Raw genomic sequence first — 13,974 nt, 5'->3', positions numbered from 1 at the left:
GCCCTTTGTCCGTCGAGAACCTGCAACGGCAAACTCCAGATCTGGGGAGCCTGAGGCTGCGACTTCCCCACCTTTCCCGGTCGTTTGAGTTTCCCTTTTCCCTTCGCTTTTTTTTCTCCTGAGGTTCCAGAATCCAGGGCCAGTTTTTCAGCTTTCTTCTGTCTTTCTAGCTGCCTTCTCTTGAGTTCTCTTTGGGCCGAAACACCTGAAGCAACTCGAGTCTCGCCTGGTCACCGTCACCGCCGATTACTTCCTGATCCTCTCGGTCTGGGCGCATGGCCTGACCTCCATCTCCATCCACGGCCTCCACTAACGCTTGTGGTGCGCTTCCCCGGCTTCTGGGGTCGGAACGTGCCTTTAACTTTCTGTCTCCTCGTGTCCCATCCTTCTTGTCACTTCCCCCTCTTCTCGAGACCGCCCCTGCCCTGGTGTCCTGTTCCCCTCTCTGCTTCTTCTGTACTTTCGTGGCCCGGCCTCCGTCGGCAATGCAATGCGCCTCTCCTCACCATCTCCACTAATCTAACCTTCAACTAAATCCTCGTCTCCGTACGGTTTCGTCCCCTCACCTGATCCCCTCCACTTCGGCTGCAACTTTCTTTCTTTTGCCTCAAAACTTGCCACTTGGACAAGTCTACAACCTGCAGCCTCGATTCTCATGTCCCGTTGATCCAGTCCCAGCGAGGATGTCGACTACCTCGCTCCAGCAGTTCGCCAACTCCTTTTCCCCTTTCTCCACTTCTCAGTCGGCGAGAATGACACAGTCCCAGACCGTCGGCCTGGACACTCTCGCCGAGGGTTCGCAGTACGTTCTGGAACAGTTGCAGCTGTCGCGAGAAGGCGGCACCGCCGAGAACAATGCATCGAATGCACTCAGACATTCCCTTCCCAGCTCCAAGGACCAGCTCTACGGCGACAACAATCCCAGCTTCAAGACCGCTTCCGTGCGCGATTCTCTCGCCGAAGCGCGCTCCATGATCCGCAAAAACTCATCGTCCGCGCCTGTTCGGCGGAGAATTAGTCGCGCGTGTGATCAATGCAACCAGCTTCGGACCAAATGCGATGGTGAGAATCCATGCGCCCATTGCATAGGTTTGCCGATCTTGTTTCCGATGCAGTTGCCGCAAGTTTGCTGACCATGTGTTTTAGAGTTCGGATTAACCTGCGAATACGCTCGCGAACGCAAGAAACGTGGAAAGGCTTCAAAGAAGGATCTCGCAGCGGCGGCGGCAGCAGCTGGGCGCCCGAATGAGCATCCATCCCCTCCGGACAGACGCCCGTCCATGGAGGCAAGTGGCCGCTATGACCCTGCCCTCGAGACTGCTCGAGTACAATCGCAGTTACCACCGACTAATGGACTAGCGGGAATACAGTCCGGTCATTCAGCGGCGGCGCACCCTCAGCCTCCACTGGGATCTACCCTTGATGGTCTCCATCTGAATCATTTTGGCAATTTAAATGACTCGAACCGCCCACAGATGGCCGTTCCTGATCTGCGATCATTGCAACTCTTGCAGAACAATCCACGCTCGCCTCCGTCCGTTCTTCCACCGCACGGCCTGAATGCCTACAATGACAGCGCATTCTCTCTGCTAAACGCACCGGAGCCGAACTCAACCTCACTCAACCACTTCCGACTTGGAAACTCTACAGACAACACTTCTGCTCAGTTCCTAGGCCTCTCGCCGCCGGCGCAGTCACCTGGCTGGCTCCCGTTACCCTCTCCGTCTCCCGCGAATTTCCCTTCCTTTCCTATGGCGCCGTTTTCTACTAGCTTACGATACCCCGTTTTGCAACCTGTTCTTCCTCATATTGCATCGATAATCCCTCAGTCACTTGCGTGCGATCTCCTCGACCTCTACTTTACGAGCTCCTCCTCTTCTCACCTGTCTCCCCAATCCCCTTATGTCGTCGGCTATATATTCCGAAAGCAGTCGTTCCTGCACCCGACAAAACCACGAGTCTGCTCTCCTGGTTTACTAGCGAGTATGCTATGGGTGGCTGCGCAGACCAGCGATGCTCCCTTCTTAACTTCACCGCCATCTGCCCGGGGCCGAGTATGCCAGAAGCTCCTAGAGTTAACCATCGGTTTGCTGCGACCACTGATCCACGGGCCGGCTCTCGGCGAAGCGTCACCAAATTATGCAGCTAACATGGTAATAAATGGGGTTGCCCTCGGCGGATTCGGTGTCTCGATGGATCAGCTTGGCGCTCAAAGTACGGCCACGGGTGCAGTTGATGATGTAGCAACGTACGTGCATCTCGCCACGGTGGTATCTGCAAGCGAGTACAAGGCTGCTAGCATGCGATGGTGGACGGCTGCTTGGTCATTGGCACACGAACTCAAACTGGGTCGCGAATTACCTCCGAACGCCTCGCAACCAGGCCAAGATGGAGAGCGGGAAAATGACGTGGATGACCCAGCCAAGCGCACCGCGTCTTCCCTGCTGTCCGCGCATGGCCCCGGAAACGCGAATGTCAACGTGACAGAAGAGGAACGGGAGGAACGGCGGCGCCTCTGGTGGCTTCTATACGCGACTGATCGCCATCTCGCGCTTTGCTATAACAGGCCAATTACTTTGCTGGACAAGGAGTGCTCGCAGTTATTGCAGCCGATGAACGATGATTTGTGGCAGGCTGGGGAATTCCCTTCTGCTAGCTACCGCGCCGTTGGCCCCCCAATCGAATGCGCCGGTCATAGCATGTTTGGATATTTCTTGCCGCTGATGACAATCTTAGGAGGGATCATTGATCTGCACCAAGTCAGAGAGCATCCTCGGTACGGCCTTGCGTTCCGTAATGGCACCGAGTGGGATCAGCATTCCATGGAGATCACGCAACAGCTGGACGCTTACGGGCAGAGTTTGAAAGAGTTCGAGGCGCGATATACAAACAGCCTGACATATGCCGAGAATGAACAAGCAGAGAATCCGCATTTAGACCACGTGAGTCCGTCTGGCCGATCAAGCAGCACTGTTGGATCCCGCGTCAACGAGTCGATTGTGCACACAAAGATGGTCGTCGCCTACGGGACGCATATCATGCATGTCCTGTACATTCTGCTCGCTGGGAAGTGGGACCCGATCAACCTTTTGGAAGACCACGACATGTGGATATCCTCCGAGTCTTTCCTTGCAGCAATGAGCCACGCTGTCGGCGCCGCAGAGGCGGCGGCGGATATCCTCGAGTATGACCCGGATCTCAGCTTCATGCCATTCTTCTTCGGCATTTACCTACTACAAGGTAGTTTTCTGTTGCTACTCGCTGCGGATAAACTACAGGGCGACGCCAATCCCAGCGTTGTTCGGGCTTGCGAGACCATTGTCCGGGCGCACGAGGCGTGTGTCGTGACTTTGAATACAGAATATCAGGTTAGTACCCAGTACTCTCTATAATAGGCCGTTCCTGACTTTTAAATCTTTAGCGAACATTCCGAAAAGTAATGCGCTCGGCCCTTGCCCAGGTCCGCGGGCGCGTACCGGACGACTTTGGCGAGCAACAGCAGCGCCGACGCGAAGTGCTATCCCTCTACCGCTGGACCGGTGATGGCACCGGGCTTGCGCTTTAGTGCCTGTATATTTGATACCCATGTGCCTGGAATCTACGATTGACACGATCTACGAAGCGATAATACGAACGGGGTTGGCCGGCCTCGTCGGGAGTTTATAGGAGCAGCGGCAATACCCTTGTCTATTCACATCCGCGCAGGCGGAATAAGATACCTATTCCATTGTTTTCTTGTATGTTTCTTGCGATATCTAGGAAAATAATCGTGGCCGAGTACATAGTTGATGCCTTTACTGTATGACTGGCTTTGTGTATACTACGGAGCTCATACTCGATTCTGCCAGACCTACCGAGTCCCATTCCCTACCTACCTCTTTCTTCTTGTCTTATTCTCTGCTATCCAAAGAACAATAACGACCCTTGAGCCTGACTGACCACTCAGAGACCACTTATTTCTTCCGCCGCGCTGAGCTAATCCGATAAGCTGATAAGAGCTTCGAGTCTCCGCGGCTTCTCCATCCCCAGCTTTCGCCTCTGATCGGACAGTCAATCATCATTCCTGACATGGCTCAATTTATCATCTCATAACCCAATCACGATGTATTTACTCCCCAAAGCTCGCAGCACAATCCCAACCCTCCAGCGACCCCTCCCCTCTCGCCCGATCTGCCGCAAGCCCAGCCTACTCCTCCCCCGCATCCCGCACCGCAGCCTTGGCATCCCTCCCCAATACCTCCTCGATGACTACACGCCACGCTACCAACTCCTGACCTCAATTGAAGCATCCAAGAAGCGCTCGCAGGCGTACGCACATTTGGCGAACTGCAACCTGTGTCCGCGCCGCTGCGGCGTCAACCGGTACGAGACTACGGGTATGTGCCTGATTGGCGCGGAGACGGCCAAAGTCAATGTCATTGCACCGCATCGGGGGGAGGAACCTTGTATCCAGGGGTTCCATGGGAGTGGGTCGGTGTTTTTCTCGGGGTGTAATCTTCGTTGTGTTTTTTGTCAAAATCATGTATGTTCTTCCCATTCCTCTTGGGAGTTCGGTGTGTGAGATGGATGCTAATCTAAACGGTAAACTACAGGATATAGCCCACCAACGCAACGGCTTCGATCTGACCCCAACTGAACTGGCAGAATGGTACATGAAGCTCCAAGTAACCGGCAACGTGCACAACATCAACCTCGTCACCCCCGAACACGTCGTACCCCAAGTCGTTCTCTCGATCCTCGATGCGCGCGACATGGGGCTACGCATCCCGATAATCTACAACTCATCGGCCTTTGACTCGCTGGATTCTCTCCGCCTTCTCAATGGCCTCGTCGACATCTACCTCCCCGACTTTAAGGTTTGGAAAGCGAGTAGCTCAAAACGTCTATTGAAGGCTGTGGACTATGTCGAGACGGCGATGGAGAGTGTCAAGGAGATGCATGCGCAAGTCGGAGATTTGAGTTTTACGAGTGATGGGATTGCGCAAAGGGGGGTTTTGCTTAGGCATTTGGTTATGCCGGGGATGGAGGATGAGGGGAGAGACATTATGCGGTGGCTTGCGGAGAATGTTAGTCAAGATTTGTATGTGCATATTATGGAGCAGTATCATCCCGATGCGCATGTTGGGAAGAAGAGGAGGACTACAAGGCGGAGGACTGATAGTGGGCAGGAGGAGGAGGCGAAGGAGGAGGTGCGGTATGCGGAGATCAATCGTGCTGTTCGGGATGAGGAGCTTATGAGTGTCAAGGATGCGGCTATCGAAGCTGGGCTGTGGAGGTTCTGTGAGGTCAACGAGAAGAGCATGTTCCATCTGTAGGTATGACTGGAGACTTGCTTTCGTCTGATTTGGTCTGTTAGGTTCTGGCTTCTTTGTATAGGTCGAGTGTTGTATATACTCTTGTAGTATAGATAAAGCGTTCACTTTTCCCTTTCCCAAGATTCCCATGCGCATTACTAGCTCTTATCCAGCACAGCTGTTCTTTCAGTCAGGTGCTGCTCTCCCTTTGGGATTAGGCAGCGATGATGCGATTCCATTAGCCGCAGCATGATGAGTCGTTTAACAATGATGCGATTTCACACACTTCTCGGCGTCAAGCTGTGAAAAACATAAAAACCCTGTTTTCCCCCCTTGAGTCAACACTTTTCTCTTCTTCTTCTCCTCTCTTCTGTGTCTTCTCACCTGTCCGTTCCTTTTGCTTTTAGTTTCGTTTCACTTTCGAGGTTCGTTTTTCTCTTTCGTTCTTTCGTTTTCTTCTAACCCGTTCTTTTCCGTTTATCCCAAGATGGCACCCACCCCTCCTGCCGTCAACGATCCCAACAGCAAAAGCTGCCCAAAATGCAAGAGATCGGGCCTTATAGTCCTGTTGTTTATGTCAAGGAAGGGTGACCGCGTACTCAAGATGTGCGAGAAGTGTCGTGCCAGCTCGCAGAACTCGGTGAGTCTCTGCTGTCTGGGTCTGCTTGTTACGGTTGAGATTTTGAAGTGTTACTAACAAATACGATAGCACCGCAGAAGAAGAAGACAGGACGCAGTGCGTTTCCTCTCGTGGTACTGTTTCTATGGTAAGAAGAAGACTGACGTTGGGTATAGGCAAGGAGGCAGATGGCCGCCGCCGCCCTACAGGTATGTAGCCCTAACTCTCACAAGTGAGGCAACACTGACGAGAAAGAAAAAGACTTTTGAGCAGATCGGTGACAGCAACGAACCTCAGAACCGGGCCGGAGATGACCATAACCACAACCACGGACACGGTGGTGAGAATGGTGTTCCCGTTGTTGAGGCTGCTCCCGTTGTTGAGACCGAGTTCCTCCTCTTCCACCACAACGCTGCCACCTTCGCCCCCACCTCTTCTCTCCAGGCTCCTGCTTCCTCCTTTTCCTTGACTGGTGATTGGACCCCCCTGCCCACTTTCGATCATCCCTCGGATGATCATTTTCATCCGGACTACCTGGTTAACCGCAATTTACTTGACGATTCTGACGAGTGGTTAGCTGCTCACTGGGGTTTCGAGATACCTCCTGCGCTTACTCCTGCTCCTGTCTACGCCGGAAACAATGGCCTTCCTTTCACACCTGTCTCGAGATATGCTGCCGCTGACTTTCACGACGACCCTGCTGCTGGCCTCTCTGCTGGCGTCGCCGCTTATTACAGTCTCCAGGAACTCTCCAACTATCCCGTGGTTCGTAGCATTCCTCCCTTCTCAGACAACCTTCACTAATGAAACGAATAGCTCACCACTGAGCTGAGCGTCGCTGTGCCTCCCGCCTCGCCCGACCATGTGGCTGAATCGTACTCGGGCGTCGACTATGATCGCCAACAGGCGATAACTGAGAGGTTCACCAACCCCAGTGTTTATGCCGATGATGCCTTTCAGACTTCCACTTTTGTCGATGACGATCTGGAGCCTCTTAACAGTCTCGTGAACAGCCCCGGTCATGCTGATGCCCTTCAGACCCCTGCTTCTGTCAATCACCATCAGGAGTCTCACGGTTCTCTGGGCCCTTTGGGTTATGTTGATGCCGCTCTGAGCCCGGCCTCCGTTGATCAGCTCCCGACCCCTTCTTCTCTCGATGACTACCTGGCGTTTAACGGTCCTATCAGCCCCCTTGGTAATGTCAATGCTGCTCTGAGTCTGGCTTCCGTTAATGAAGTTCAGACCCCTTCTTCTCTTGATGAATATCAAGAGCTTCTTGATAGTTTCGTCAACTCTAACGGCCATGCTGATGCTTTCGGCGCCCACGCTCCCCTCGTTTCTCCGCACAGTGGCCAGGATTCCGGTGAGAACAGGTCTACTCTGACGGTCACTGCTTTGGCTGGGGCAGTTGATACCGTGAAAACTACTGTTTCGGTGGCTGACCCTGAATTCTGTCTGAACCAGTTCCCCGATTTTGATTTCACCGAGGCAGTCTTTGACAAGGAAGAGGAACAGATGCCCAAGGATAGAGTTTGTCGATATTACCGTCATCAGCAGGATTCCGCAGAGTAGTGTCACGTTGGTGTCCTGTCTTGTCCTTTTGCTCTTTTGTCCCGAGGACTGAGTCGTTGGTGTTTAAGGCAGATATTCGTTTTGTTTAGCAACAGAGGCTTGTACAGTGACGAAGTTCGGACAGCGGGTGGAAGAACTTGAAGACTTTACCGAATCATAATGTGTTGTTGAAGCTTTTCGTTTGTATCTAGTCATGTACCGAAATAGGAAGGCGCTGCCAGTGGTCGTGGAGGAGCTCGCTCCTTCCTCGAACTGTACGTGCCATTGCCATTGCTTCATCCTTCTCATCTTCTTCCCTCCTCTCCCTCTCTCCTTCATTCTTCGCCCACCCTCCCCGTACTGTGGCAATGTATTTTTCCCCCTCTCCATTTTTTTAAACCGCCCCTGTACAAAATGCGGTACGAGTCGGTCTTGTCGTTCGCCGCCAGCTGGGTGCTCCCAACAGGCCTGCAATCCAGGCAGTTCGAATCAACCTGTCCTGTTTCCTGCCGCACTGACCCAGGCCACTGGACTGCGTACACGTCGCTGGAGAATCTAAACGCCTGCGACCATCCAGTGTTGCTCGACTTCTCCTCACAAGACTCCCTCGACTCGCCCAATGCTACCTTCAAGATAGTCGCCTGCACCATGGACGACGAGCCTGATGCCTCGTTCGAGTCGCGATCTCTGCCACGCGATGTGCAGAATCATCCGAATCTGCCTGATCTCCTGCAGCTGGACTACCTCTTCCGCTATGTGCAAACCTTCCTGACCCGCACTCCGACGCACAGCACACGCAACCTCCTTGCTTATTTCAACACTACCTCCGTCGGCCTCTACAGCGGCGCTGCCACCGACGATGCTTTTATGATCTCCCTCGTTGAAGGCATGCGCGACTGGACGACCGGCAACCCAGAGAACAAGAGCGCCGCGGTACAGTTTTGCAGTGGGGATCACCATGGAGACCACACTTTTGGCATGGCCTTTGACATCGCTGGCAATATGAACACAGTGAAACTGGCCCTCGATGCGTGGACAAACGCGCAATGTGTGGATGGGCCGGAGTTGCTCGAGATTGAGGATATTCCTGTCCTCGCAAAGTCAATTCACCGACATGCTTTCGAACAAGTCGTCCATGTCTCCCACCAGTACTCACCGGAGTTTGGCTGCGTCGTGGAAACAATTATTTACGGAGACACATGCAAGGCCTTGTCGGATCGATGCAGGATCTCTGCGGATGACTTTTTGAGTTACAACCCGGGGAACGACTTTTGTTCATGGCTCCAGCCTGGCCAGCAAGTATGCTGCTCGAGCAAAGAGTGGGCAGGCACCCAACCTGTCATCAACGAAGACGGTTCATGCGAGAGCTACATAACGCAGCCCAACGACACCTGTGCTTCCATTGCCGAGGCACACCACCTGGGCTTGCTGGATATCAGCTACTTTAATGACGGGCGAACCTGGGGCTGGAGTGGCTGCGACCCACTTGAGCCTGACGTGAGAATCTGTCTAAGCACAGGAGTCCCTCCCCTGCCGCTCCCTCGAGATAATGCAGTTTGCGGTCCCACAGTGCCGGGTACACAAATACCAACTGACGGTACACCACTTGCTTCACTGAACCCGTGCCAGCTGAACTCGTGCTGCAATACCCTGGGCCAATGTGGCGTCTCTCCCGAATTTTGCATCTACGAAGAGGGCCCGACGGGAAACCCAGGAACAGCTCCAAAGGGGCGCAAGGGATGTATTTCCAACTGCGGATTTGAGATCATCGATAACTCGGATCCCCCTGCGGAGTTCATGCGGATTGGCTACTATGAATCGTTCAACTTTGACCGGCCCTGCCTCAACCTCCGCGCAAAGCACATCAATGCCAACGACTACACCCATATCCACTGGGGGTTTGTGACCGTCAACAGCAGCTTCCACATTGGAGTCAACGACATGTATAACCAGTGGAACGACTTTTTGGCTATTCAGGGTGTGAAGAAGGTCATCTCCATTGGAGGCTGGGGATATTCGGTCAACTCCGCGAGCCTCGATGTGCTTCGTGAGGCCATGGATCCCGCAAACGTGGATTCGTTCATCGTCAACATCATGACCTTTGTGAAGGAGCACAATATCGACGGGCTGGACTTTGACTGGGAGTATCCCGGAGTGAGTTTAACCCAGCCCTGGTTGACTTTTACTAACTTCAAAAAGGCTACAGATCTCCCCAGCTTGTCCTTGGGTTGGTTGGCGGACGGCCCGAACTATCTTGCGTTCCTGAAGAAGCTCAAGATGATCTTCCCCCGAGAAAAGACTGTTGCAATCGCGGCACCTGCAAGCTATTACTACCTCAGGGTCTTTCCCCTGGCCGAAATGTGGCCTTATCTCGATTACATCGTTTACATGACATACGACCTCCATGGTGAGAATGCTTGGTCCTTCAACGGAGATATACTAACGCCCCTTTAGGGCAATGGGACTACGGCAACTCTATTCTCGACTGGTGTCCGATGGGAAACTGCCTGAGAAGTCACGGTATGTCCGACCCGGTCAGAGCTAGAGGGCAAGCTAACGGAATAGTGAACCTGACCGAAACGGAATACGCGCTCGCTATGAGTAAGTCCCCTTCTTCCTAGATTGGCCTTGGCTGATAGTCCACAGTCACGAAAGCAGGAGTCCCAAGGAACAAGGTCGCAGTCGGCGTGGCCAGCTATGGACGATCATTTGGCATGAGCGAGCCCGGCTGCACAAGGCCAGAATGCACCTTTGTGGGTCCCGAGTCGACAGCGCTTCCAGGACCATGCACTGGAATTGTTGGTCTCATCTCGAATGCCGAAATTGAGGACTTGATCATCGAGGAAGACATCAACGAGTCATACTACGACCCTGGGTCCGACTCGAATATACTGGTCTACAATGACACTCAGTGGATTGCCTACATGAGCAAGGCGACTCTGAGGAGGCGGATGCAGTATTACAAGGATCTGAAGTTTTACGGATACGCAAACTGGGCAGTCGATCTGACGCACTGGAGTGGAGATGACGGCCACCCAGAGGGGCGGCAAGACCACGAAGGTCTTGGGAGGCAAGGCCGGCATTGTATGTGATCCTAGATATCCGCTATTGATACCACTTGTGAAAATACACATTATTCAGCTATCATCACGAGAAGAGCAGGGCATGCTAGAGAATTGGTGAACCCTCCCATGCAGGGATCGCCCTCATCGCCCTTCACATAGGCCAGGATATAATCCAATAGCATGACGAGGTCGTCCGTATAACCTATGAACTCGGACTTTACAAATGCCCGGAGAACACGCAAATGGAATAACACAAAAATGAAGCATCAATCTTAGCCTTTCTGTATACCTTATCCAGGCGGAAAGTCCTCTTTACTCAAGATGCCCTGCCTGACTTGGCCTGGTATGAGATGATTGCTCTCCTCGCTTTTACTTTGTAAGTCACCGATACTGCCATTGCAGGGTCGCTCTCAGTGCCAGTGCTAGTCCACGATGCCGAGCACTGTTTTTTTGTTGCGCCGCCATCAATGTAATGTCTCTCGACATCTTCAAGGCCACTGCATCATGGCATATAGTACGTACTTCTCTTGCGACGGGGCCGCAGCCGCGTGTGACGGTGACGGTGATGGTGACAGCGCACAGCGCACCTGTTCGCAAGTATCTTGATATCCTCTGCGAATTGCTCTGCAGGGGCAGGGACATCAATAGGTGGTGTAACCCAGGTACTGCAAATGCCTTACGATTCAGAACACCAAGCGCCGCAGCGTATTTTCCAGACAACTGCAACAACTACTTTACCATGCACCTCATTCGGTTTCTTCCTGTGGCCACATCGGCCCTCCCTAGTTGGTTCCCTCCTGGAAAACTGTCAGGTTGGAGAATACGTACAATGGGTTCTGGTTGTTTGCAAGTTCTGGGTATCTTACGCGCTTTTCCTTAGTGCTAAAGGGTGGAATTATAGATAGACAGCATCTCGAAGAGAATAGGCTACGATGTTGGCCGTTCTGCGGGTTTCACGCTATATATCTTGACAGTCCAAGGGATTGATGGGTATGTCGCGATTCGCAGCCCCTTCATGCGCAGACATATGCGAGGCTGTAATATTATTTCATAGTATCTCAGAGTTGTGCTAGTAAACATGATAATGGACATAGATGGTTCCTGTAAAATTCCCGCAATCATAGACTCATCAAAGGAGACATGGATATCCTTCGTCCCAACAAATCGTTCCAACAGGCCCACTCAACCCATGGTAAAGGCTACTAGTAATGCATTCTATTTGCTTATCTCGAAGAAAAAAAAAAGAAAAGAAGAAAATCCAGAAGCTGACTGTTTGACTACCTTCTTCCGTCCACCATGAATCGGCGAGCCCTACCCATACGCACAGATGGTAGTTCCCAAACCAGTAACGAAGGTTCTCTGTTTCCATAAGGCTGGGGTCGGGTCTATGATTAATGCGTCACCTGTCCAGACCAGACCGCAGTGTGCGGTTCGGCCAGCTCCGTGTCGATCGGGGCAATGGCCATTTTGCGAGTGAATGAGGTCTCGAAGAAACGGATTCGTCATCATGGAGATGCGTGGTAGAGTGCCAATAGGATACTTGAGTGATCTAGATATGAATGGCATAACGATGAGATAGCCTTGGTCAATCCTGCGCTAACTATAGATCGCATTCGCCGCACGCACCGGTACCTTGACCAAATTTCTCGCGGGACGGACATGAAGAACCATTGGAATGATGGAAGGTAGCCACCATGAAAAACCAGTGGGCGTGCTTGGACTCTGGGAAAGTAAGAAGAGGCTTCTTCGTTCTCAACAAGGTTATGAACCTCGTTCTGGGAAGCAAGCGCAAGGGTGCTTGGGTGGAATGAAAAGGTTTCAGAAAGGGCACAGATAGATCATATACTGGGTATGAGAATATTTGCTCCCAAAAATACAAATCATTCTCCATTGGCTCAGCACGCTTGTTGTACGGAGAGTTGCGGCGTTCAGCTTCGTTTTCCCCCATCCGGATTCGACTGGAGGCTACGCGGAAGCATCCCAGAATGGCGAAAATGGACCAATGAATACAAGCACTAGGAGGAGAGAGGTAAATCTGTGGTCTTCATGTCAGTGGTACTCGCCAATTCTTCCGGAGTGTGGCAGTTCACCAGAACCCGAGCAACTCCCAAAAGCTCGTACAGTATGGGGTTGGCCATCGGGAATGGGTATATATGGCATACTTCGATGTAGTCACCCGCCTGAGTGACGCGGCATCTACCTTGGTTGCGAAGTCCACTTTTTTAGGCAACGGATAGCTTCCTCCCTCAGTATGGGGGCTTGCGTCCGCAGCGGAGCTGTGAGGGGCTTATTCTATGAGTTGGGATCAAAGGGGTGTCTCTAGATATACAGCAGAGACGCAGCTATTGATTATCGTTCAGGTATGACGTGATGACAGGGAATTCTGGGACAAGTACGTCCATAGGTCTTGCCCTGCCCGAGAGCATTGCAGAGATATCAGAGCGGCTTTCCCCTGTTGATTCCTCGTAGTATATCCTGATACATGTGGTCTCAGGGATCTGGGAGCGAGGCGAGAATGAAACATTACCATTTGTGCCCAGGCAAATGTAGGTATCATATCAACATAGGAGCCGGTGACCATAAGACCAAGTAACTAGCTCCGTCATATGCCGTGACAATGACGTTTTCTAATGGAGGGGCCACTCGCGATGTTTACTACCCATGCCATGGCAGCCACAGGAAAGAAAAGGGTTGCATATACCGCCAGTCGTCTTTCCCAGCAGTGGAGTACTCCGGTTGCCGATGCGGAACGAGTCAACGAGATTGTCGTCGTAGGCGAAGTCTGCGATCCTTTTGGTGAAGTGGACTCGACGTTCCTCGGTTCCTTCTGGATACGTTCTTTGCGTCAACGTAGGAGCCTAGCTGGCGTAAAGGGTCCCTCGTTCATGGTCCTATCTTGAAGGTCCAAGAGGCGTAGGATATCTGATATACTATAGCTCTGGTCACGAACGATCTGTAAGCGTTAATCGGTCCAGTATGGCGGCTGCTGCGCCAGTGGGACAACACCTTGGTGACCGAGGGGGTCAGTTTTCTCAACAAAGGCGATAACCCAGGGAATGTTTGGGCTTTGGGTGTAGCTGAGGACAGGCGGGTGCACGATGCAACAGTGCCTCCGGTTCCAATTGCCCCATGGGGGGATGTCTGCCATACTGTACATCTGATCACGAATGATCTCTAGATGTTTATTGGTCCAGTAGGGCAGCTGCTAGGCCAGTGATATAATGTTACAGTGACCAAGGGGTTTAGTTTTCGTAATAAAGGCAACCACCTAGCGAATGCTCGAGCGCTGGGTATAGCCAAACACGGGCGGGTGTATAATAGTAAGAAAGCTAGTTAGTATCGCCATCGTGCACGATTTCTGCATCCCGCTTGACTGGTCCGGATGTGACAAGTTGCTTATGAAAGTTCTGAGCGTCAAAGAGAAGCCACTGTTGAAGATTCAAAA

General features: G+C 52.4%; 4 protein-coding genes across 4 annotated transcripts; all 4 read left to right on the top strand.

Annotated features, from left to right (window-relative positions):
• The first annotated feature begins 121 nt into the window (after nt 1–121).
• xlnR (putative C6 transcription factor) lies at nt 122–3,626 on the top strand. Its single transcript, XM_071037690.1, has 3 exons — nt 122–1,089; nt 1,147–3,368; nt 3,422–3,626. Exons 1-3 carry the CDS (start codon nt 684–686, stop codon nt 3,563–3,565), a joined length of 2,772 nt encoding a protein of 923 aa, XP_070902549.1. The 5' UTR covers nt 122–683; the 3' UTR covers nt 3,566–3,626.
• A 417-nt stretch (nt 3,627–4,043) lies between these two features.
• On the top strand, nt 4,044–5,427 carry BJX68DRAFT_230660 (putative pyruvate formate lyase activating enzyme). The gene is made up of 2 exons (XM_071039233.1): nt 4,044–4,522; nt 4,593–5,427. The coding sequence occupies exons 1-2, from the start codon at nt 4,103–4,105 to the stop codon at nt 5,313–5,315; spliced, it is 1,143 nt and encodes a 380-aa protein (XP_070902548.1). The 5' UTR covers nt 4,044–4,102; the 3' UTR covers nt 5,316–5,427.
• A 354-nt stretch (nt 5,428–5,781) lies between these two features.
• Nucleotides 5,782–7,485, top strand: BJX68DRAFT_263870 (uncharacterized protein; the record flags this gene model as incomplete). The annotated part of the gene is made up of 5 exons (XM_071044797.1): nt 5,782–5,934; nt 6,004–6,030; nt 6,090–6,122; nt 6,169–6,678; nt 6,730–7,485. 5 exons carry the CDS (start codon nt 5,782–5,784, stop codon nt 7,483–7,485), a joined length of 1,479 nt encoding a protein of 492 aa, XP_070902547.1.
• Nucleotides 7,486–7,878: 393 nt separating this feature from the next.
• On the top strand, nt 7,879–10,556 carry BJX68DRAFT_263869 (glycoside hydrolase superfamily; the record flags this gene model as incomplete). Its single annotated transcript, XM_071044796.1, has 5 exons — nt 7,879–9,618; nt 9,664–9,871; nt 9,919–9,984; nt 10,030–10,065; nt 10,111–10,556. The coding sequence occupies 5 exons, from the start codon at nt 7,879–7,881 to the stop codon at nt 10,554–10,556; spliced, it is 2,496 nt and encodes an 831-aa protein (XP_070902546.1).
• Between the last annotated feature and the right edge of the window lie 3,418 nt (nt 10,557–13,974).

Source organism: Aspergillus pseudodeflectus (assembly GCF_044049435.1).
Source record: "Aspergillus pseudodeflectus strain CBS 756.74 chromosome Unknown BJX68scaffold_8, whole genome shotgun sequence".
NCBI classification, from domain to species: domain Eukaryota; kingdom Fungi; phylum Ascomycota; class Eurotiomycetes; order Eurotiales; family Aspergillaceae; genus Aspergillus; species Aspergillus pseudodeflectus.
The sequence above is the reverse complement of the archived record's forward strand: the minus strand, read 5'-3'. Positions and strand labels throughout refer to the sequence as shown.

What these genes read in the sequence shown, in the direction of transcription:
- xlnR (XM_071037690.1), top strand. Translation starts at nt 684, where the DNA reads ATGTCGACTACCTCGCTCCAGCAGTTCGCCAACTCCTTTTCCCCTTTC. An exon ending in TCCATGCGCCCATTGCATAG is followed by an intron (nt 1,090 to 1,146) that starts GTTTGCCGATCT and finishes CATGTGTTTTAG; the next exon opens with AGTTCGGATTAACCTGCGAA. An exon ending in CTTTGAATACAGAATATCAG is followed by an intron (nt 3,369 to 3,421) that starts GTTAGTACCCAG and finishes TTAAATCTTTAG; the next exon opens with CGAACATTCCGAAAAGTAAT.
- BJX68DRAFT_230660 (XM_071039233.1), top strand. Translation starts at nt 4,103, where the DNA reads ATGTATTTACTCCCCAAAGCTCGCAGCACAATCCCAACCCTCCAGCGA. An exon ending in GTGTTTTTTGTCAAAATCAT is followed by an intron (nt 4,523 to 4,592) that starts GTATGTTCTTCC and finishes GGTAAACTACAG; the next exon opens with GATATAGCCCACCAACGCAA.